The sequence below is a fragment of the Aphidius gifuensis genome, linkage group LG3, assembly GCF_014905175.1.
Source record: "Aphidius gifuensis isolate YNYX2018 linkage group LG3, ASM1490517v1, whole genome shotgun sequence".
Lineage (NCBI taxonomy): Eukaryota > Metazoa > Arthropoda > Insecta > Hymenoptera > Braconidae > Aphidius > Aphidius gifuensis.
The window spans coordinates 18,261,180-18,284,388 of NC_057790.1; the positions used below are offsets into that span (position 1 = coordinate 18,261,180).

At 23.1% G+C, this 23,209-nt stretch overlaps 1 protein-coding gene and 1 long non-coding RNA gene across 5 annotated transcripts in view; one reads left to right on the plus strand and one right to left on the minus strand.

The window, feature by feature from the left end:
* The window catches only part of LOC122852390, a 38,925-nt gene that overhangs the window by 11,375 nt on the left and 4,341 nt on the right, over positions 1 to 23,209 (plus strand). For 2 of the 4 annotated variants that reach the window (XM_044152155.1, XM_044152159.1), the window contains 4 exons: positions 13,713 to 14,349; positions 15,113 to 15,567; positions 22,545 to 22,738; positions 22,884 to 23,072. In XM_044152155.1, the coding sequence (XP_044008090.1) occupies positions 13,713 to 14,349; positions 15,113 to 15,567; positions 22,545 to 22,738; positions 22,884 to 23,072 (1,475 nt within the window). Of the gene's footprint in view, positions 1 to 9,632; positions 10,462 to 13,712; positions 14,350 to 15,112; positions 15,568 to 22,544; positions 22,739 to 22,883; positions 23,073 to 23,209 lie in introns of those variants that run through there. The other 2 variants (XM_044152157.1, XM_044152156.1) reach the window with 2 other exon arrangements.
* LOC122852405 overlaps positions 1 to 23,209 on the minus strand; it is a 38,934-nt gene that overhangs the window by 8,115 nt on the left and 7,610 nt on the right. Inside the window, exon 2 of the long non-coding RNA XR_006373814.1 lies at positions 22,103 to 22,279. This is a non-coding gene — a long non-coding RNA (uncharacterized LOC122852405). The remainder of the gene's footprint in view (positions 1 to 22,102; positions 22,280 to 23,209) is intronic.

Genomic DNA, 23,209 nt, shown 5'->3' on the forward strand with positions numbered 1-23,209 from the left:
GTATTATGTTTTTTGTTGACATGAAACATTAGTACGTTAATCAAATAACATGTTTTTACACCTCATTGAACATCAAGTTTTTTTTATTATTCTACGTTTTTTTTTTTTTCCTCAACTAACTCAACAACTTCCACTTGCTACAATTAGCTCTCAAGATGTTGACCTTCAAATCATCAACTAACTCAAAAAAAAAAAAGAATTATAAAAATTTAAAAAACAAACATCAATACATTTTTTTTAAATGAATTATTTTTTCGATAATTTAAAAAAAAATTATTTATATCTTTTAAGGTTGATTCCAAGTCCCATCGCCGTACCAATATTTATGCCACAAAGGGCCCGTATATTAATAACGCTATTTTTTATTCCCCGTATCCTGAAATTTTTGTGGCGCCACTGATGAAAAAACCAAGTTCTTTAGTATAGGCAACACACTAGCAAACAAAGTTTCACGCCAAACCATGCTTGTGTTCATGTCTGTGTGCCGCGCATCTAGCAAAATTTCGAAGTTTAAAAGTTAAATATTTATTAAAAGAAAAAGAAGAAAAAATTGAAATAATTATCAAAATTTCGTCTTGTCCAGGGCTACAATCAGATAGTAAATGTACAGTTTTGAATCAACACAAAAAAAAGTTATTCGTAAAAACATGAGGTAACGCGTATACCTTGTGTGTTAAAGTTGTCAACTTTGACAGTAAATATCTCGAAAAAAGCAAACAAGAAAAAATTCAAAAAAATTCACAATATAGATAATTATTTCATTTAGAAAATAAGCCGAAAAAATCGAAAGTCTATCAGAAATTCAGATATTCGGAATCAACCTTAACAAATGTTTTTATTTAGTATTCAAAATATAATTTATTATTTTTATTATCTATATAAATTCTTAGTTGTTTTTTTTTTATTTTTTTTTTTTTGATAAATAAATACGTAATTAGGAAAAATAAAAATATTGTTTGTATTGTATTGCTGTATCAATTATGATATAACCCGTGATACAAATCGGTCGCGTGAGTGCTGCTCGTAATATTACTACTATTATTTTTATTACTCTTATTATTATTATAACATTTATTTGCATATGTGTATGTGTGCATTGTCCATGACATTCTAGATCTCGTCCCAGCTGCATTTATGAGCCAAATGAAACTTGTTTTTTTCAATTGATATTACTCTTCATTTTTTATCGATTGCTATTTTTTGTGTGTGTCTATTTTTATTTTCAATTTTTTTAAAATTTTTGAAATTTTTATTATTATCATTTATGGATTTATTTTTTTTTTCTGCTTGTGATGTACAATGTGATTTATTCAAGTGAAAAAATAATAACTATAAACAATAAATATTTGCTTTTTCGATAAGAGAAAATACTGAATTTAAAAATTTTTTAAAAGATTTGTGTAATGTACAGAGATATATTTATCCTTGGTTATACTCGTGAACCAGTAAAGTCAGGGCTTGATCAAATTTATTACACGCTTGGTATAGTATCAGACTCGATTGAACTTGAGTTTTCATCTTATTTTATTTATTTTTTTTTTCTTTTCAATTTTATTTATTTTTCAATGAAATTTTCTCGCTAGAGTGATGAAAGGTCGAGTCAATTTAAACTCACTTCAAGAGTCAAAATTAAAAGATAATTTTTTTACTATTGATAAAGAAGAAAATACATATGATATAATTTTATTTTTCAATTAAAATAGTAAAAAAAATTGAATCATTATTTTAATTAATAGAATTTATATTAAAATTAAAAAATGAAAAAGTGTTGAATTTTAAAAGCTAATTATTTTTCAAAAATAAAAATATACATTCCAATTATTTAATAATAATTTACATACCAAAAGAAACAGTCAATGAATACGTGTTCTAAACTTGGAATTTTTTAAATAAAAAATTAGATCAATAATAACGTTTCATTGACTCGTATTATAATTAGTTATTTTTAAATAATGAAATAATAATACGAGGACAATTATCGACAAACATTCCAATGACATGTCATCATAATCAACAATTAATATTTGTTTATACATATTTTCATAAATGTATATATAATGTTTGACATTCTGTTAATTATTTAATACAAACAAATTAATTTACTCTCAATTAATAAAATATTAATTCTAATATTTACCTAATAACGAAAAATATTTTATTTTTTATAAATTAATAGTTGATTAAATATATAAATGAATTATTTATTGATAAAATTTTATATAATTCTTTTATAATAAATAAGATTAAAATGTAATTTAAAAAAAATTTCTCTCTCAAAGTATATTATCTATTATTGCCAATAAATTATTTTGCGATATTTTATTGAAGACGTGACTTCCTTTGATGTGTATACACACACAGACATATTAAATTCGAAATAAAATCATGAAAATAAATTTATTTTTTATTATGGCTTCGTAGATGGTTTAGAATGTCCCTTGGACATTGGACAAAATGTCTGACTGAATAAAAAAAAAAAAAGAAGAAGCTATATCTCGAGAGAGGCTTTGAGAATCCATAGAGCAGGTCAGGTAGCATTTATATATTATACATAGGGATGAATACATATATATATGAATCTATCCAAAGATTTTTTTTTTTTTTTACCTTGACGTGGCTGTTGAGGGAGTTTGAGAAATAGATGAAATAGATGAAAAGGATAAAAGAGATACAAGCATCAGTCAAAAGATAGAGACAAAATTACCAGCTATGTAATAGTAAAAGTTTTAGTTAGCTTTATAATGTGTGTGCGTGTATATGTGTATGTTTTAGATTCTTTTGGTTTACAAGATTCACATTCTTGATCTTTACTTTGTGAAGAAGATTCCAAAAAGACCCAATATATATACGCCTAAAAACTTGATTAGCCTGACCTACACCAATGGAATGTCTACATTCTTGAACCTCAAATTTCAATACCAATTTTTTTTTTTTATAATTTTATATTGACTTTGATGTTTTTATTTTATTTAAAAAATTATTAATATGAATTTAGAAATATTTATTATATTTAAAATATAAAATTTATGCAATATTTTAAGTGAAAAATTAAGGTATAAAAAAAAAAATTAATGAGTATTATAAAAATATAAAAATTATATTTATTATTGAGTCAAGCTGTTGTCTCTTATTTAATTAATGTGAATTTTTATTTGTCGCTTAAATTATACTGTGTGTATGTGTCTATCCAACAAAAACCACACACTAGAGTGTTTTTCATTAAAGTGTTTTTTTATTTTTTTTTCACCTTCATGCAGCTTTAGCTTTATTTTTAGTTAAATTGAAAATTTAAATTCACATTTTTTTTCTTTATAAATTTTTTTTTTTTCTTTGTTTTTATATAGTGAAAAATCTTGTTATAAAAATTGTTGAAGGTTTGAAATATTTTCTCTGGTAATAAATAGAAAATATAATTTATATTTTAAAATATATAGTTAAATGTATTTTAAAGTAGTTATTTAATTATAGCAAAAATTAATATAATGATTTTTTTTATTTGTAAGTAATGAAGGTCATGTAACAATTTATATACATTCAAGTTCCGTTTTCATTGAGTTCGCCTACTTAATTATTTATTACTCCAAATGGAATTTGAAAACAATGTAAACTTTATTGTTTTCCATTTATAGACAAAAATAATAATTAAAAAAAAAAAAACAATGATATTTAATTTATAATATTACCAAAGTTTCTAAAAATAATTTTATAAATTTTTTTTCTTTAATCATAAAATGAAAAATAAAATCTTTTATATTTGCAGTAATAATATTTTGATATATTAATCAAAAAAGTGTGTGTTGTTTTATCATAATTAACAAACTTCCTCATTTAAATATTTTATTTATTTTTCATTATTCCTCTAATTACCATTATGAAACTTTAGATTTAATATTTTATTTCCGTTGTGGAATTGATCATCTGGAACAAGGCGAGTCATACATTAACATGTATAAAATAAATATTCTATACATATTAGGTATATAAAATACCGTCAAACAAAAAAAAAAAAAAAAACAACGTTGAAACAATTTATCCAAGAGTCTCAGCACGATAGTCGTAAATAAAAATAATAAAAAGCGCGAGCGGCCACGACGGCATTGAAGTATCGCACAAATGAGTCACGACCAAACCACAAACGAAGGTTAAAAAAAAAAAATATAGAATCAAACTGAACTCGTTGAGGATTTTCAAACCTTGATTTGGGTCTCTTTAACATAACATACAATATAAATTCAAAAGTTCATATAAATCCAAAGTACTGGATGCTGCTGCAAGGAGCTTAAGTTCGGAACTGTGCTATTTTCCCAAGGGAGGGATTTGAAATTTTGACCAATAAATTTATCGGTGCTCTAAATTATTCTCAATGTATTCATATAACATAAATTTATTTTAATTAATAAATAAACTGAATGAATAAATAATTTATTCAAAATAAATTTAGTTTTTAATTTTTTTTTTTTTTTTTTCAAAATATATTCTTCATAATAATTTAAATAAATAAAATTTTGATAATTTTTTAGTTCAAGGTTTTTCATGAAATGCATACAGTAACGATATATGTACCAGTATTTTATTTTTTTATATATATTTATTTTTTTTTTAAATAATGTAATAGAATAAAAGAAAAAAATTGTCACTAAAAAGGGAGAGGCTTTCATGGCTACTCTGTTTTTTGGCCAGTAGATTATAAATAAAACAATGATGATGATAATAATAACATAAAAAAATAAAGGAGAGTATGAAAAAATAAAAAAAAAAATTGCCCTTGTTCCTGAGTCTCATTTCAGCATAGTATCACGACCCGTTTAATTCTGCTCACGTTTACTTGATACTATAGAGCAGTACCGTGTCTCGTAATTGAACCGCAATAAAATATCAAATTTATTTTCATCGTGATAATGATCAGTTATATAACGATCGATCGTAAAAACCAGAGGTGCATAGTTGTACTCAATAGATATCATATGACTAATGTCAATAAATTTTATATTTTTATTTTTTATCTACTATAGATGTTGTTTAATGACATTACTTGATAAATTATGAAATAAATTTTTTTTAAAATTGTGACAATATTATGGCTATATTGCTTGATAAAAGTATTATTTTTCTTTTTTAATTAATTATATTAATTAACGTAATAATCAATTATTTAATAATTTATGGATTTTTTTTTTTGTTAAGTTTAGTTTTTTTTTTTCCTATTAAGATTTACACTTTGTATTTTTAAAATGTTGAACGAACAGATTGATGATAGCCTTATTTCAATTAAATTTCACTTTACTATAATTTTTAATTTCAATTTTTTTTTAACTTTAACACTTTCAATATATCCTTATACATATATACATACTTTTTTTTTCATCGTAAAATTTATTTTTCAACAAGTTTAATACTGTGCAGTTTAATTAAAAATAGAAATTTCAAGACGATATAATTATTCAAGTGTGGACGATGAATTTTCTGTTAACAAAATATTACTTTATTTATTTTTTCAAGTAATTTAAAAAACTTTTATAGTCAAAATATGTCGTGAATCTAAACGTTTAAAAAAACTCTCCATTGCACAGTATATTTTTAAATAAATAAAATTAATAGAAAAATTAATGAGCTTTTAATGAATGTCTGTTATTTTATTAACAATAAAATTACATGAATAAAATATATATATAAACTATTAAAATTTATATTTTTTACTTTAAGATAAATAAGAAAAAAAAAATTAAATAATGATAAGTGTTATCACCTGTGTGCTTATAAGCATTTATGAGTGATAATAAAATTTAAAAAAATTATATATAATGATAAATACTAAGAGCATGTTTAATATAATAATAAAATGTCGTTTTATTATTGTATATATATGAAATGATGTTGCTATGCTACCATCAGTCCAAACATATTCTATCGATTATAATAATAGTACTGTAGTAACTTTATGTTTGTATGTTAACATGATCTTTTTATTGTGTAGGTAAAATCATTGATCAAACTATGTCTCAGGACAATGCACTTGCATATATATACATTGCACATTTAATAAATATATATTTAAAAAAAAACAAAACATAAAATCATTCATTCAAAAAATTTTGATTACTAGTAATTTATCGAAATTATAAAATATTATATAATTAGTTGAAAAAATAAATAAAATTTAAATAATATATCATTGTTGTTATTTTTTTATTCTAAATATTTATTTTGCGCAGTAGATTTAAAGATTTTTATTTTTTTTTCATATATTTTTGGGTCATGAGCATGTCAGTTTTATTTTTTTATTTACAAAAATAAATATAGTAACCTCGATGTTAACAAAATTAACGTATTTATTAAATTTTAATTTGAGTATTATTTAAATATCTATATATTTTTTTTATGTCATGATACTAAAAATATATATAGTGAAATATTGAATATGAAAAAATTAAAACAAAAAACTGCACTTTTTAACATAAAGAAATTATTTAAAACGATATGCATTTTGACCTATTTATATTTATTTTTTCTAGCCAACTTTTGTTTTTCATAGTTTGCTTATTATTATTTTTTTTTTTTTTGCATTTAACAATGGCTATATTTTTTTTTCTTCCTGAATCAACAAACAAACATCGGTTACCCTAGAAAATTATATATATTTCGTCATTGAAAAATCAACCGTCTATACTTCCGTTCATTGTGCTCATCCCATCATCGTTAATCAACTCCATTTGACCAGTTTTTTTTTATTTTTATAAATGTGTCAAGTAATCATTAAACGCTTGCGAATAAAAAAAATATATCTAAAGACGTAATTTAAACAAATAAAATAATGCAAACTAAACATTATGATGATAACAATGAAAGAAAGAAAAAAAGATAAAAATTTTATGATATGACGATGATGATACAGCTAAGTAATTTTATTGAAACAATTCTTTGACACACGCTTTATACTAATAAATTATTTTTTTTTTTTTTAAATTCTGATTATTATTTTTAATCTACTCATTTTTGTTTTCCCGGTATAATAAATATGAGACTAGTACTTATTATACATAAATCATCGTGTGACTTGATTTTTTTTTTTTTATATAAGCTTCATGTCACATGCAAATAAATTTATACAATTATTCTTTTATTTAATCTACATATAAAGCTTGTTTTTTTCATCTGTAAATTGAATTTAATTAAATCAAAGATTCTTGGAATGATTTTTCCTTTTTTATTTAATGATAGAATTGAATAATAATTTTAAACTAAGATTTTGATATGAAAAATAATTGGTGATGAAAAATGTGGTTTATTTTTTATAATTACTTGATTAAATGACGACTTATTTTGTTGTTAAAAGTTCATTGATTCAAAAAAAATAAATAAATAAATGAATAAATAAAAAAAAGTTAGCCATCGGTTGAAGAATGCATGCGCGAAAGTTATTTTGAGAAGAACTGGTTTGGTCGTTTGTGCTATATTTACTTTTCTCAAGTGGCATGGTAAAGTCATTGACAGGATATTTTACGATTGATTCATGACTGTGTACAGTAGCAAATATCTACGTCATTGTGATTATAAAAATAATAGTTGTAGTAATCACAAGATTCAATAAAATATAAATTCTTATAAATCATTTTATTAAATGAATACTTTATTTGTTTAGTATTTTATTTCTTCTCAAATTAAATTATATTTATTAAATTTGTCAGTTTAAATAATAATAATGTTAATAAATAAATTTCATAAATATGGTTTTAAAAAATATTTAAAATATGAATAATCTGTTAGTTGAATCAAAACGACTGATGATTTCACATTTAAATAATACAAGCCAAAAATATATAGGTATGTTTCGCTTAATAATATAAATTTTGGCACAGATTTTTAAAAAATAAAAAAAACTTTATGAAAGTATATAGTAAATATATACATCAGCTAAAACTAAACAAAATATTTTTTTTTTTTAAATCGATAATTTGATTCATTTGGTCTGTAAATTGTTGAATAATAAAAAGAGAAAAAAAAAATTTATTTTTAAAAAATAAATAGATCGTAGATTTTAATATAAAAGTCAGTAAGCTGCTGACACTGGACATAGTCCAGGATACTTCAAACTCAGATCGAAAAAAAAAAAATAAAATAAAATAACTCTGTCCATAAATTTATTTTTTATTTTAATTCCAAATTTTTTTATATAAGTATATCTAGAATATATTTATTTAATTCAAAATTTAAATCTGTCATCCACAGTTTTCGAAACTTCCAAATAGCAGTTTATATAGTTTTTTTTGAAGCTATTAAAATTCCTAAAAATTAAAATATAAAAATAATTTATTTTCAACTTTAGTTATATATTTTAAGTATCCATATGATAATCGTAAATACAAGCAAGATGCTGCACAAAATGTTGCATAACTAAAGTTTGAAACATTAGAGAAGTGTGACCTCAAGTACACTTATCAAAGGCAACCCAAGTTGCCCTATTGTACATCAAAATTCAAAGTTTAAACCAGTTGAATTTCGTTTAACACCAGAGTCAAAGTTTCTATATATAGTCTCATCAATTTCATCTCAAACTACTATACAAAATACATTGTCATTCACTATAAACAAAATAATGCCCAAAATTGTGTCGCAAAATTTTGCAAATCTTCTACCTCAATAAAGTATACAATATATACTTAATATTTTCATGAATATAACAGTCAAAAATTATGAAACTGTTTTAAAAATCATTGAGGCATTTAACTGAGGTTAAAAGTTGAACTAATATTAAAATCATGAATATATATTATTTAATATTCTTGAAAGTATTCATAAATCTATATCACGTTTAATTTTACCATAAAAATCATAAAAAAAAAAAAAAATCAGCAAGACCCGTATTCTATAAGTCAAAAATTTACGGTCAGTGAGTTCATGACATGCTACTGTATATTATATACAAATACACACATAGCTTCTTCAACCTGCATATTATGAAAATAATAAAATAACTATATATTCAATAAACATTTCAACAGCTTAACTACAAACATACAAGGTGTATGATAATAACAATAACAACACACAAATATATCAACAAAAATATGATGATGATTCTTGATGTACCATTCAGTATATAGTTTCAATTTATATTAATATCCTGAACTATTTTCACAAGACATAACGATGCAATTCATCCGGCAATGTTTCCTCAATCAGTAACACACAACATTGAACCTACATACAAGTTCTATGATGTGATGATACGTCATGAATACCAAAGGAAATACTTTCTGAATATTTGTGGGGAATTTAATTCACATACAAACAGTATGGTACCCTCTTTTTTTTTCTTACACCCTCACCAACTTTTATTCATTTTTCTTTATTGCTTTTATTATTATTTACTCGTTTTTTTTTTTTTTTTCTTTAAACATATATACCACTCGTGTATGTTATATACCCCATCAAGAAGACTGAGAATTTTCAAGTGTACTCGTCGAACACACAACAAACGAGCCAACCACACAGTATATATGTTTAAAAAAAAAAAAAAACAGCCACAAAAGTATAGGAGGCTGTTGAGAGAAACCACCAACACAATCATCATCATCATCATCCTTGTGCCTTTCCAACTGGATAAACTGTATGCTTCAGAGAGCTCAGTCTTTAGTTTACCACGGCTCTGCATGCCTGTCGGACGACGCTTTTACAAATTGTATATGTTTTTTTTTTCTTTTTAAATCGAAAATAACTCTTAATAATTTTTTTTTTTTTTCATATACATATTGATAAATGGTGATGAATATATTGGTTTTTTTCTTGTCAGTGAATATTTTTGTATCGATAAATTCATTTTTGTATTTACTCTTTTTTGAAAAAGTGGTTTATTGATTGATGATTTGTTGATAATTCAAAGTGTTGAATAATATTGATTACTATTAATTATTACGATGACGAAAATGGATTATTTTTTTTAAACCACAATTTCATGCTAAATTGCGTCGAATTATTTTACCTGAATAAAAGTGTATTGCAATGAAATTATATCAGAATTTGGCATCAAGCCCAACAACTTAAAATCACAGTACAAAAAATATATAATATATTTGATAAAAAAAAGAAAAAACTTGTATGGTATTTTATAAGTTACATAAAAAAACATCAAGTTATTACAAAATTTTAAAAATAGTTTAAAAAACTTTCAATGTGATGATATGTCGTTGAGATTGTTTTCTACTTATTTATTTATTTTTTTTTCCGTCTGGTGAGAATAAAAAGTAAAAAATAAATTAATGAAAAAGAAAAAAAGAAAAAGAATATTTGAGAGTGATTATTCGTGTTATTTTTCAACGGTCTCAACCTGTTCTGGCTTTGGTAGTGATGGTTTGTTTGCACATTGGCTTGGAGGGATTTGTTCAACCTGTGTGTGTCCTTTAATATGAACCCCTGAGTAATAAAAACAACCAACAAAAAAAAAAAATTTCTACTCCAAAATGCGTGAGTTTAATTTGATCATATATTTTAAATTAAAATACATTTTTCTATTATTAATTTTAATTAAGCAATCATCATTGAATTGTGATATAAAACAGTTTATATTAAGAAAAATTTATAACGAGTTAGTTTGAATAAATATATATAAATCCAAATGGGATTGACATACATTTTTCATCGCAAAAATAACATTGATTAACTCATGCAATAACCGAATTTGGTGTTTATTTTATTTAACTACTAGCAATAGTCTTAAATGGCTTTAAAAAATATCTATATATAATTTTTAAACTTTAATTTTTTGTCTTTTAATAGTTAAAGGATATAATATATATGAAACCATGGTATTTATATTTTTTATTTTATCAATTATTATGTGAACAACATTCCAAAAAAGTTGTATGGTAAATAACCTGTGTAACTAGTCATGAAAGAAAAAAAATATGCAGAAGCAAGTTGAAGCCACCCACACTACTATCACCCCACAAGAATTCAACTTATCGTTTTGTGTCAATTTAAATAATTTATACAAATATATACATATATATATTTGTTTGTCGTATTTATTTATTTACCAATTATTGATATTCAAGGACACTCGGATAAATTATTGGATAAATTTTTATTTAACTTTTTTTTACAAATAATAAATATACTTTATTAAACATTTTTTGAAAAAATAAATAATAATAAAAAAATGTCTAATAAAATTTTTATCAAATATTTATTATCAAATACTTTTTTTATTTTTATCGAAAAAAATTACTATTGCTGAATTGAAATTTTTTTTGATGTACATATTTTTATTTATATGTACAGCCATTGACATGTCTCATTGCAAATATATCTTTTATATAATATATAGTGTTTTTTTTTTATTTATTTTTATTGCTTTTTTTTTTTTTTGGATATCAATGACCAGATGGTTTTTGTATAAATCTATATACACACAGTCTGACTATTGAAATTTCATAAAAATTATGTGCCATATGCATTTTGAATTGCAATATGCAGATAAAAAATAAAATAAAAAAAAAAATTTCAATATATATTCATGTCTCTCGCTCAACAGAAGGCCAAGATTATCTCTAATATACTTAACTTGAAAGATCAATTCAACAATATATATTTCATATAAATTTTTTATACCTCTTTTGTACGCGTTTTTATTATCACTTTAAAATATGAATTGAAAAGAAAAAAATACAATTGTTATATAGACATTTTAATAATAATAAAATGAAAATTATAAAAAATTTAAAAATAAAGTTTGTAATTTAAATGGATTTTTCATTTTTCTGGTTGTAAAATTTGAAAATCTGATTAAAAATAATATGTTTTATGATTTTAATAGGATTTTTAAAATAACATGAAAATAGAGCTTTTCAAATATACTTCAAATATGTTGAAAAATAATAATTATAAATTTTCATTTTATACAAAAATATTTAAAATATATATATTTGTGATTTTCTAAATATTTTTTTGATACTGATTATATTAAAAGATAAATGTATAATTATATTTTTATAATTTAACATATTATTTTTCTTGTGAATTTTCAAGGATTAAAAATAAAATAATAACATTGTTTACATTTATAAAGTAAGATTATTATAAATGTGAGCAAAAAGTGAATGAAAAAAAAAAATAATAACAGCTATGAATCTTTTTTCTTGATGGGTTCTTATCGAACCGTGTGTATTTTTCAAACAAATATATATAACATGCAATACATTCTAATTAATTATACCGTCACGGTGTGCAAACTGTCTTAAACACAAGTACATCAATTTTTTTATTTTATTTTTTGTATTGTCTTTTTATATTCAACCCCAATCTAAAAAAAAATAAAATAGCAATAATAAAAACAACTTTACTAAGATTTTTTTAAACTTTAGTTTTAACATTACAAAATCTTAACAACAACTTTACAACAAAAAAGTCTCGTTAAACTTTCGTCACATTTTTATATCAACTTTTGAAAAAAAAAAAAATACTCATTTTGTATAATATTTTTTAAAGAAAAATTTTTATTCAAGTTTTATAATTTTAAATAATTGAGAGTTGTGTTTATACGCTTTTAAATAATTGAAGTAATAATATGGCAAAAGAATTTCTACATTTTTTATTATTGTTTGTTGTTAAAAAAAAGATAAAGAAGAATTCGTGTTTTTTTTTTTTCAAGTTTGTCAGAGGTAAAAGTGGTTTTATTGATAACACGTGACAGAATTAGATGTTATATTTTTGTAGTTTGTGAGTTGAAGAATAAAAGATGAGGTAAAAACTTTATTGCTTTGTGTCAGGGACTCGGTTGAGAGATAAATGATCAAGCTATGTATTAGTATATATCTAAGAAAAAAAAAAAATAAATAAATAAAAAGAACAAAAGGGAACATGAAGAAAGTGGTTCTACTACTACCTTATCTTTTTCTTAACTAAAACTGCCAGACATTCTTCGAGTTATCAGTCACTGTGTGCACTGTCTCATGTTACGGAAATGAGTCTGCAGATATAAGCTTTTGAAAAAGAAAAAAAAAGACCATACAAATGCATATTTTCAAAATAAAAAATATTCGTGTATATATGAAGGGCACTAGGTCAAATTTAAAAAAAAATTCACAACATAATTTTTTTTTTCTTTCAACAATCCAATGAGTTTCTCTGCATATGTGCGATAGCAAAAAATTTAAATACTTTTTTTTTTTTCATATAGCAAAAAATATATGTGCATATACAATGTGTGTTTTGCGCATTTTTTTTTATTTTTTATATAAAAAATTTGGTAGGATATCTTGGCTGACATAACGTGTTTACAAATCCTACCAGCAGCATCTGTTACCTCATGACTTGGTGCACTCTAAAATAATGTTTTTAAAACTTGTTGGTTTTATAAGATAGAACAAAAAAAAAAATGGTCGTTCAAGAATGACTTTAAGAAAACCACATGAAACACTGATGTGGTGTATATATGGTTACTATTAAGGTTATTACTTTATACACAATGTGTTAGTGCTTTTATAGTAACTCAAAATTTTACTCTAAGCACATATCTGATAATTTTTTAAAATCCAATTCTACCCTTTTATTTTTTATATATACTAAATGGATTATAAATTTAAAAGTTAATAATAAAATTTTATCAAAATAAAATATAAATGAAACTTGCCCGCAGTGAGGAGAGACATGATAAAAAAAAAAAATTATTTATATATAAAACAATAAATAAATCAATAAATATTTTTTATTTTCAGGTGAGGAAGTGTCAGTTTCACCAAAAATAGGAGGAAGAGAAGCATTTTTTCGTCCTCAATTACGTGACATAACAACGAAAAAACAACGACGACCACCACCACCCCCGCCACTACCACCACTACCATCATCAACTCCAATATCAACAAAATATAAAATAAATAATTGTGATATAAAAAAATATTTTAATTATCCAAATAAAGAAAATAGTCCTGGTTATGATAAGAGTAATAATAAAATTATTGAAAGAGCTATAATGGGCTCAAATTTGAGTAGACATAGTGAAAAAGGATTGACTGGTAGACGTACACAATCATCTGGTAATTTATGTGATCCAAAAGGTAAATTAAATAATGTTGGTAAAATATTAATGCCATGCTCAAGTGGACCACAAGAAAGATATATTATATCTGGATCATTACCAAATAGTCTTGATGATAAAGAATCATTAAAAAATGATACAATTATTAATAATAATAATAATAATGATATTATTTGTGATACAATTGTTGGCAATATGGGTGGTACATTGCCACATAAAAAACGAACACATGGGGTACATTTTTCAGATGGAATTAATGGAACACTTGATCTTGTTAGACATCGTTCACAAGAATCCTTAGATGGTAACCCCTGGAGGTAAATAACAAATGGCTTTATTTTAAAAATAACATAACATTAGTATTAACAATAGAAAAATAAATCTTTTTGATATAATTATTTTATCAATATGTATTTTTATTTTATCTTAAAAATATTATTCAATTTAATTTTTTATTTATACTTTATTAATATTATTCCAAAGAAATTATTTTTATTTATTTTTTCATTTGACTGAGTCTCAGTTTTTTCATAAACTCAGCACATTCATTAAATATTTTTTCATACCGCTAAAAAAAACATCAACAATTAAAAAAATATTATTGACTTCCTGGATTTGATGACAGTTATTTACACGTTGAGTAAACTGTCACGAATGCTTTAATTAAAAAAAAATAATAATTTCACACTCTTTTGGAAATGTAAAAAAAAACTGTAAATATTTTTTAAATTCATTAGTAAACAATTTATTTGAATATTTTTTAAATACTTGGAAATATGCGTAAATAATTTAATTAATTTTTTTAATAATTATAAAAATAAAAGAGTAATATTAATTGATAAAATTATTAAATAATTTAAAGATTAGTGATGAGTCATATTGAATATTATGAGTCAAATTAATTGGCAATTAAATTTTAATTTATTTATATACACATTTAAAACTTGTGATATTTGTTGCTTAATGTATATAAATAAATTTTATTGTCAATATAAAATGTCTGTCATAAAAGAAAAAAAAAAATAATAATCGTAAAAAATTCATGAGTTAATTCAAGGTATTTTTTTTTGTTTAAAACAGACGACATCATCAGGATAGTGACCTTGATCTTGTACGTTGTAAACATGGTAACTTTGATTTGATAAGAAAAAATCAAAGCATTGATACTGTGGACAGTGGCATCAAGTATTCACGTGTATTTATTGATGAAAAAAATCATAATTTAGATATATCTGGTACATTGCCAAAACGACGAATTGATCCAAAATGGTGTGATCCATCATCAATTCAAGCATTTCAACAACAAACAATAGTTGATACTGTTGATGGTGATTTATTAATGAAAGTTGTTCATAAACCAAATTGTGAACTTATGAAAAATCGTCAATTTGATCAACGTCCAGTTGATATTAAATTAACACGATTAGTTGGTGAACATCAAGATCAAGGCTATGCCTCTGAACGTTCACCAGAAGATGAACATCCACCATCATTACCTGGTCAACAACTTCCCGATATTAGCACTATCAATCCCGGTAAGTTTTTCATTTGACAATTTGCTATTTTTAAATTAAAATTATATTGACTTTATAAAAAAAAAGAAAAGTTTTTTGACACTAATTTTTTAATATTTTTTTTTTTTTCCAAACTTTAATATTAAATTATAAGTTGAGAAAATAAATTAGTCAAAAATTTGAATAAAGCTAAATGCAGTTTTACTAATTACCAAGGACACTTTTATAATTTCTTCTTTTCATTACTTTTTTTTTTTTAATTTTATTTTTTCCATTCACATTATCATTGTCGAGCTTGAGAAAATTTCTACTTTGCTCTTGCCACAAAGACATCCTTCACATTCAATGGTCTGTGACTTCTATTTAACGACATTTTTCAGGACGATAAAAGATGCCTTTCACCTTTTTATCATTATTCTTGATAAGAGTATTAAAAAAAAAAAAATTATGATAGGATAAAAAATTAATTTTACTATGAAAAAAAAAAAATTAAAAAATAAACAAAATAGATAAATAAATTGGAAAAAAAACCGTATAATTAATTATCAAGAAGGAAAAAAGATAACCCTGACGTCATTACTATAGCTATACACATTTGTGTAAATATTTTTTAAAAATTTCTTAGTAAAAATATTTAAAAAACAAATATATAAATAAAAATATAAACGTAAATTAATTATCATATAGCGAGAATTAAATTTCAATATAATTAAATAAAGTGTTGAGCTATTGTTGTAAAATTATAATGTTAATTTAAATATATACATGCGAACATTTAGTTTATGTGCAATTGTATTTAAGAGCATTTAATTTTAAAGTGTCTATATGCTGATGATAATTTAAAGGCAAATATACCACAGTATGCGTAATTTGTACAATAATAAGCGTTTGAATGATCTTTGTTCTTTGATGCTGAATATTTCTATGGTTTAATATTACAGTGGTATATTGTTGAAAGATCCAACGATCAATGACAAGTCAACCGAAAAATTTCTAGTATTTTTTTTTATTTCTATAACGTATTTTAATTTGTTTAAAAAACTATAAATAATTAATTTTTAAAAGCTAATTATTTATTCTTTCAATGTCACATGGTTTATATTGAAAATTAAAAATTAATTTTTTTCTCATTCATAAGTAAACAATGAATTGCAATCAAATATAATTCACGTGCATGAAATTTCGATTTTTTTTATTTTTTTGTTCGCTTGGTATATCCAATCAGCTAAATCTACAGTATTATATCTATTAAAAAAAAAAAAAATTTCTTTAATTAACTTGATAATTTTTTATTTTCATTGTTATTATATTTAAATTTTAATTTTTATAATTTAACGTATGGTGTTGCTGACCTCACAACGCTATTTTATCTAGGCCGTCGCGTGCCGGTGCATTATACCGCTGCAGGTTTTCCATGCTTCGTAATTATTCTATCCCAAACAAGTGCGCAATTTTTTTGCGGTACTGCATTGTTTAATCCCTTTTTTTTCTATTCTCAAATTAATATGTATAAAATATTTATGGATGGATTTAACAATGGGCTAATTTATATTGTAAAAACAATTTTCTTAATGAGAATTTAAAATCATTGAAAGCTTTTTATTCAATAAATTTTATTGAATTTTATTTAGAATGAAAAATAAATGTGTAGATTATGGATTTTGTTTTCTTTTTTTTTTCTAAATTATGGTAAAATAATTAAAACAAAAACGAACTTGAATTTAATCTTTACAATTTTTTGTATTTGAAATTGAAAAAAAAAAAATGTATTGTTTGTTATTTTTAATTGGTCGTTGTGATAGCTAGATTATTTACAATTTTCGATTGACATTTTATTTGTTTAAAAAAATATATAAAAAAAATATTTACAAATTTATTTTTTGTTATTTTAATAAAAAGTATTTTGTATTTTATTTATCTCAAAAATATATGATACGAATCAGCTGATAAAAATCAAGTTCAAACTCATGTGAGTAGTCAAGAATGCACTATTGATCGTTGAGTCCGCGCATTGTGCTCCTTATTCGCTAAAACTAGGCCAACACCCTATATACTTGTATGTCCCAATGTGCGTCTCTGGGTCATTTGTTTAACGAAAAAAAAAAAAACACCTTTTAAATACTAAAAATCAAAAGTGAAACATAGCTATCAATATTACCAATTTATTTTAAATTGCAAGAAAATTTGTATTCAAATGATTAAAACAACCTATAAGATTCAATTTCCAGCATGAATAAAAAATAAAAATAAAATAATATTTCTTTTTTACAAGAAGAAAAAGTAAATTGCAATTTCAATTGAGCTTTTTTTTTTTTTTTTTTAATCAAAGTAAACATAAGATTTTTCTGAACAATTATCACAAGTGCCATTTAACAAATTTATATAAAAATTAATTATAAAGGATGATTAATTAAGTAATTGAAATTCAAAAAAATAAAAAATTCATTTTAGAATAAAATAATAATTTAAAAAGCAATGTACATAAATGATAATCAAGTATCTCATTAGTGTGTGGAGTTAAGCTTTATATATAGCTTTAGGGATTGTGTCACTAGATATCCACTTTTGTGTGTACATATATGCAGTACATGACCTCATTGCTCATTCACTTAACATTGTACATGTCAAATTCAAATTCTTAGCAGTAATAATAAAAAGGTATCAGTTCAACTTTTAAAAGTATTTTTTATATAAAAAAACAAAAGGGCATAACCCAAACATTTTAGTTTTTTTCCCCCAAGTCAAAATTTAGACTAAAAAAAAAAAAAATACTTTGAATCTTTATATTATTACTTGACATTATATATGTAAACACGTTTGTCTTTACTGTCACAAATTAACCGATAAACTTGTCCTCAACAAATTTAATTTAACAAACTAAACATTCAATGTCTTAATTAAATTATATATTTTATTTAAATTCAGTAACAACTCAATTTAAATTTAAATTTATCACATCTATGGTAATATAATTATGAAAAATTTAATTAAAATATTAATTGAGTTATTTTTCAAATTATTATTTGTTGAAAAGCTATTTAACTAAATGAGGGTATTTAATTTTCAACAATTATTGTATCATATATTATTTTTTTTTTTAATTTTAATCAATTTTTCATTAAAAAAAAATCTTTAATTATTTTTAAAGGGTTAAATTGATGTTAAACTATTGAATTTATCATTTTACTTTTTTTTTTTGTTTCATTGATAACTCTTTTTCAAAGGAATATAAAAAAAAATAATACCAGTATTTGTCTAATCCTATTTGAAAAATCCGTTTTATCATTTACATTCAGTCTTTGATCATCAAATAGAACCATCTGAACAAAAAAACGAGTGAAATTATTGAATTACTCAAAAGCACTCTGGTTTTTTTTTTTTATTATTATTATTCATGCAATTTTCATCAGTTTTTATCCAGTAAATTTTTTTTTCTCCATTCAATTTCATGTTTAAATTCATTTTAATGTCAGTAATGTAAAAAAATTATTCGAAAAATTGCAACTATAATTTTATTTTTAATATTTATAAATTTATTTACAATCGAAAAAAAAAAATATCTATCAGTTAAATTGATGGGCTTTTGAATACTAAATTTTTGTTGAAAAAAAAAAGGGCTTCATGAATAAATTACATGTAAGCAATTTGCCATTGCTGATCGATAATATAAAAAAAAAAAAAAAAAATCACGTTACACACAGTGAATATTTTTATAATTTGTGCAATTGACGTTGAATTTTCACCGTATAAAATAAAGTAAATTTAATTTTAAATAGACGGTTTTTTTGTATTATACAACCGTATGTTGTCTTAAACCTCAAACGTGTTTTGGGCAGTAAACCGTAACCCAAAGAAACGGATGTCCGGACAATCCTTTTTGTCTAACCTTCCGGTGATGCCCTAAGATTACCTTCCACATAATCTTAAATCAACAAACTGAATCAAATTAATTTACGTGATGGGAAATTTTACTCAAATTATTATATAATAACCTCTTATTAAAAAAAAAATTATTTAAACTAAATTTTAATTATTATTAAAATTTTTTTTTGTAGTAAAATATTTGTACTTTATGTTTTTATATACTTTTATAAATTTTGTGATGACAGTTTGTTGTTATATATTTACAAGAATACTAGAATAAGCATTGAGCATTTATATTGGTTTACCAAAAACGATAGACATTTTACATCAGGAAATCCGTTTGGCTTTTAGATATACTCTTTCGTTTTGTGCGTGTATTTATCTATTCACATATTGTCCAGGTAAAGTTTTGCATTTATCTAGTTTAGTCTATAGAAAAACTCGTCTGTAATTCATAGTTGTCAGCATATCCGGCATTTGGGTTGTTATCGTTCTCTATTTGCAAATTCATTTTATAGTTTTTTTTATTTTTTTATTCTAACACTTTTACCACTAGAGACTCGTTCATTTTGAATTATTCATATATGATATTCTCCTGACTTGTTATAGTTGCAAAGATAATAATTAAATTATATTTAAAAAAATATAGTTAAAAAATTAAATTTAAAAATAAAAAAAATATATATTTTTCATTACTGTTTAATTTAATTTTAAAAAAATATTTTTTAATTTTTTTTGTAATATAATGAATAAATTAACTTTACTATATAGTAAAATATGAATATTTAAATATGTATAAAAAAATTGTTTGATTGCATATATAGTCTGGGTGATAAAACGCGGTCAATAAAATATTGTGTGCGTCATTGAATCAGACTTCGATTCCTACCCCATTTCTTGAAAATTGAAGGAGAATAACACCCTCTACTTGAGAAGAGTATTAAATGAGGTCGATGATGATAATATCGTTCAATGTTTTAGAATTTTATATATATTTTAAATCCAAAAAAATAAAAAATTGAAAACAATTCTTTATCGACAATATACTTTTAAATGTTTTATATTTTATTTTATTTATTTCAAGTATACCATAAAAGATTATAAATTGTTAAAAACCAATTCAAATAAATAAAAATAAAAGTACTTAGTCGATAAAAAATTTAAAAACAAAAAAAAACAGTATCATTAATTTTGAAATGATAACTTTCACTGATACCAATTTAGAAAATAATATAAACTTAAAAAAAAATTAATAATTTGCAATATTAATTTTAATTAAATAAACATCTCAAAAAAAATAATAATAAATAATTGTAAGACAGAACAATAAACACAAATATGTGTTACGAAATTCGGGTGTGGCAATTTTAAATTAACCTCACTAAAGTTAATAATATTTTTAAATAATAAAAATCTTCAATGTATAAGCTATTTTAATAACCGATCATTATCAAATATTTCAATAAAAGAAAAATTTAAAAAATAAAATAAAAAAAAAACAGATATCATATGATCATATTGGCTATATGAATTAAAATTTATAAAAGAGAATGTTAAGAGTTAATAAAAAAAAAAAAAAATTATTCAATAAAATGGAAAAAAAAAAATGTACTCATACAAGGCAATTTGGCAAAGTAATCGATATTGGTATTGCACGTTCATTATTGCACCAATTCGATCAAGCGTGAATACTGAAGCCTTGTGAATCCGATCAATTGACTTGCGCCAATTTATATTTGGCATGTGCGTACACCAAACTCGGTCGAGTGACAAAAATAACGTCAAAAAGTCAAAAAAAAAAAAGAAAAAAAAAGGGAAGTAAATGAAAAAAAAATTATATATAAATAAATAAAAAAGCAACAACAACAACACTTATGTAGAAATGAAAATACCTACAAGCTTGAATTTGTTTGTTGAACATGTCAAAACCATGCTGACGATTTTTTAGAGTTCAATCTTGAAAGAACAATAAATCGAAATGAAAAAAAAAAAAAATGACATGTCGATTTGTTTTTTTTCGCTGTACTGTGTAAACAGCAATTTTCGTTTCATTTTACTAAAGCTCGCTTGTGTGTATTATATGTGTGTATTATTTTTCTTCATTTTGACGTTCCCTTTTTTTTTTTCTTTCTTTCTTTTATTAATTATTTTTTTTATTATTATTTACTGAAATTCAACTGTCAGTAAATGGCATCCGGGAGAGACTTGATATTCATTCTAAAATATAATTGCAATTTATGATTGACTAGATGCTCATAATTTAATAGATGCTCAATTTAAATATACTTGCTATCAGATTATAAACTCAGATATTTGTTTGTATATTTCGAAGAGTTGTATATTAAAATAATGTATATATTAAGTATAAGTAGAGCAGTACTTTCAACTTGACGTTAATTTTTTTTTTTAATTTAAAAGAAAAAGAAATAAAAAAAATCGCTTTTTTCTCTTTACTTTTTTTTTCAATTTCTAATTGAATGAAAAATTATTTTTTAATTACATTATAATGATAAAATAATAATATATATTTCAAGTTATTTTATCTCACTCCATTAACTTTGAATGTAATCATTTTACGAATTTATAAATATATATATAGCTTATATATTTTTGTAACGTAGAAAAAAAAAAATATGTATATAGAATAAAGCATTGAATGAAATCATCCATGACACATGAAAACGTAAATTACCTTTTGTTGTACAGAACTATCATCAGTTTTGAATTCACCAGCTTTATCCACCTGTCAATATGTTGGAACGATATGTCAGGTATTCGATTTGGTTAAATATCCGGCTTTGCCTCCGGAAAGTCACTTGAATGACCTTCCGTACCCATCGAATGGCTCAATTCAATTCGAAAAAAAAACCTGGGAACAAATAAAGAACATAATATAATTTAAATGATAAAAAATAACAAAAAAATAAGCATTGAATAAATATTGAATTTAGCAAGTAAATATCTATCATATAAATATTAAAAATACACGTGTAAAAATTAATACTAAATAAATAAAGCTGTCAAAATAAATTTAAAAATAATAAAAATAATAAAGACGATGTAGGTAGTTTCTAAGGATAGTAGTAAATTGATTGAATTTTTTTTTTTTAACATTTTTTATTTTCTCATTTCAGAGAGCACGTATCGAGTTATTTTACAAAAAAGTAGCCGAGGGCTAGGATTGAGTTTATCCGGGGGTGGAAGTTCAGGTCCAGTGAGAGTTAAAAGACTTTTTCCACAACAACCAGCGGCATTGTCGAACAAACTACAATCCGGTGATATTCTTCTTGCGGTAAATGGAGTACCACTTACCGGTCTCACAAATTACGTAAGTTTAAATAAAATATAAAATTTTCATTATTGTTTTTAATAAAATAAAAAATACTTGTTGAGAATAAAAAATAAAAAACTTTTTAATTATTATTATAAAAAACAAGAAAGATTATTATTTTGATTGTTATTATGAATTGCAGGAGGCATTAGAAGTTTTACGAACAACTTCAAATACTGTCGAACTTTTGGTATGTCGATTGCCTGGTGAAGAACTTTGTATATCACCACCAGGAGTACCACCACCACCACCTCTTAGAAGAGAACATCCATCCTTACCACCACTCAAAATTCTCAATCCATTACCACCACTTCAAATTGAACCTTGTGGGGTAATTGATTGTTTGACAAATACTTTTAATTAATATCAATTGTCAATGACATATTTCAAGATCATTATGTACTTTAATTTATAAATTTTTATAAGAAATACAAATAGCAATAAATCAATAATGAAAAATATTAATTT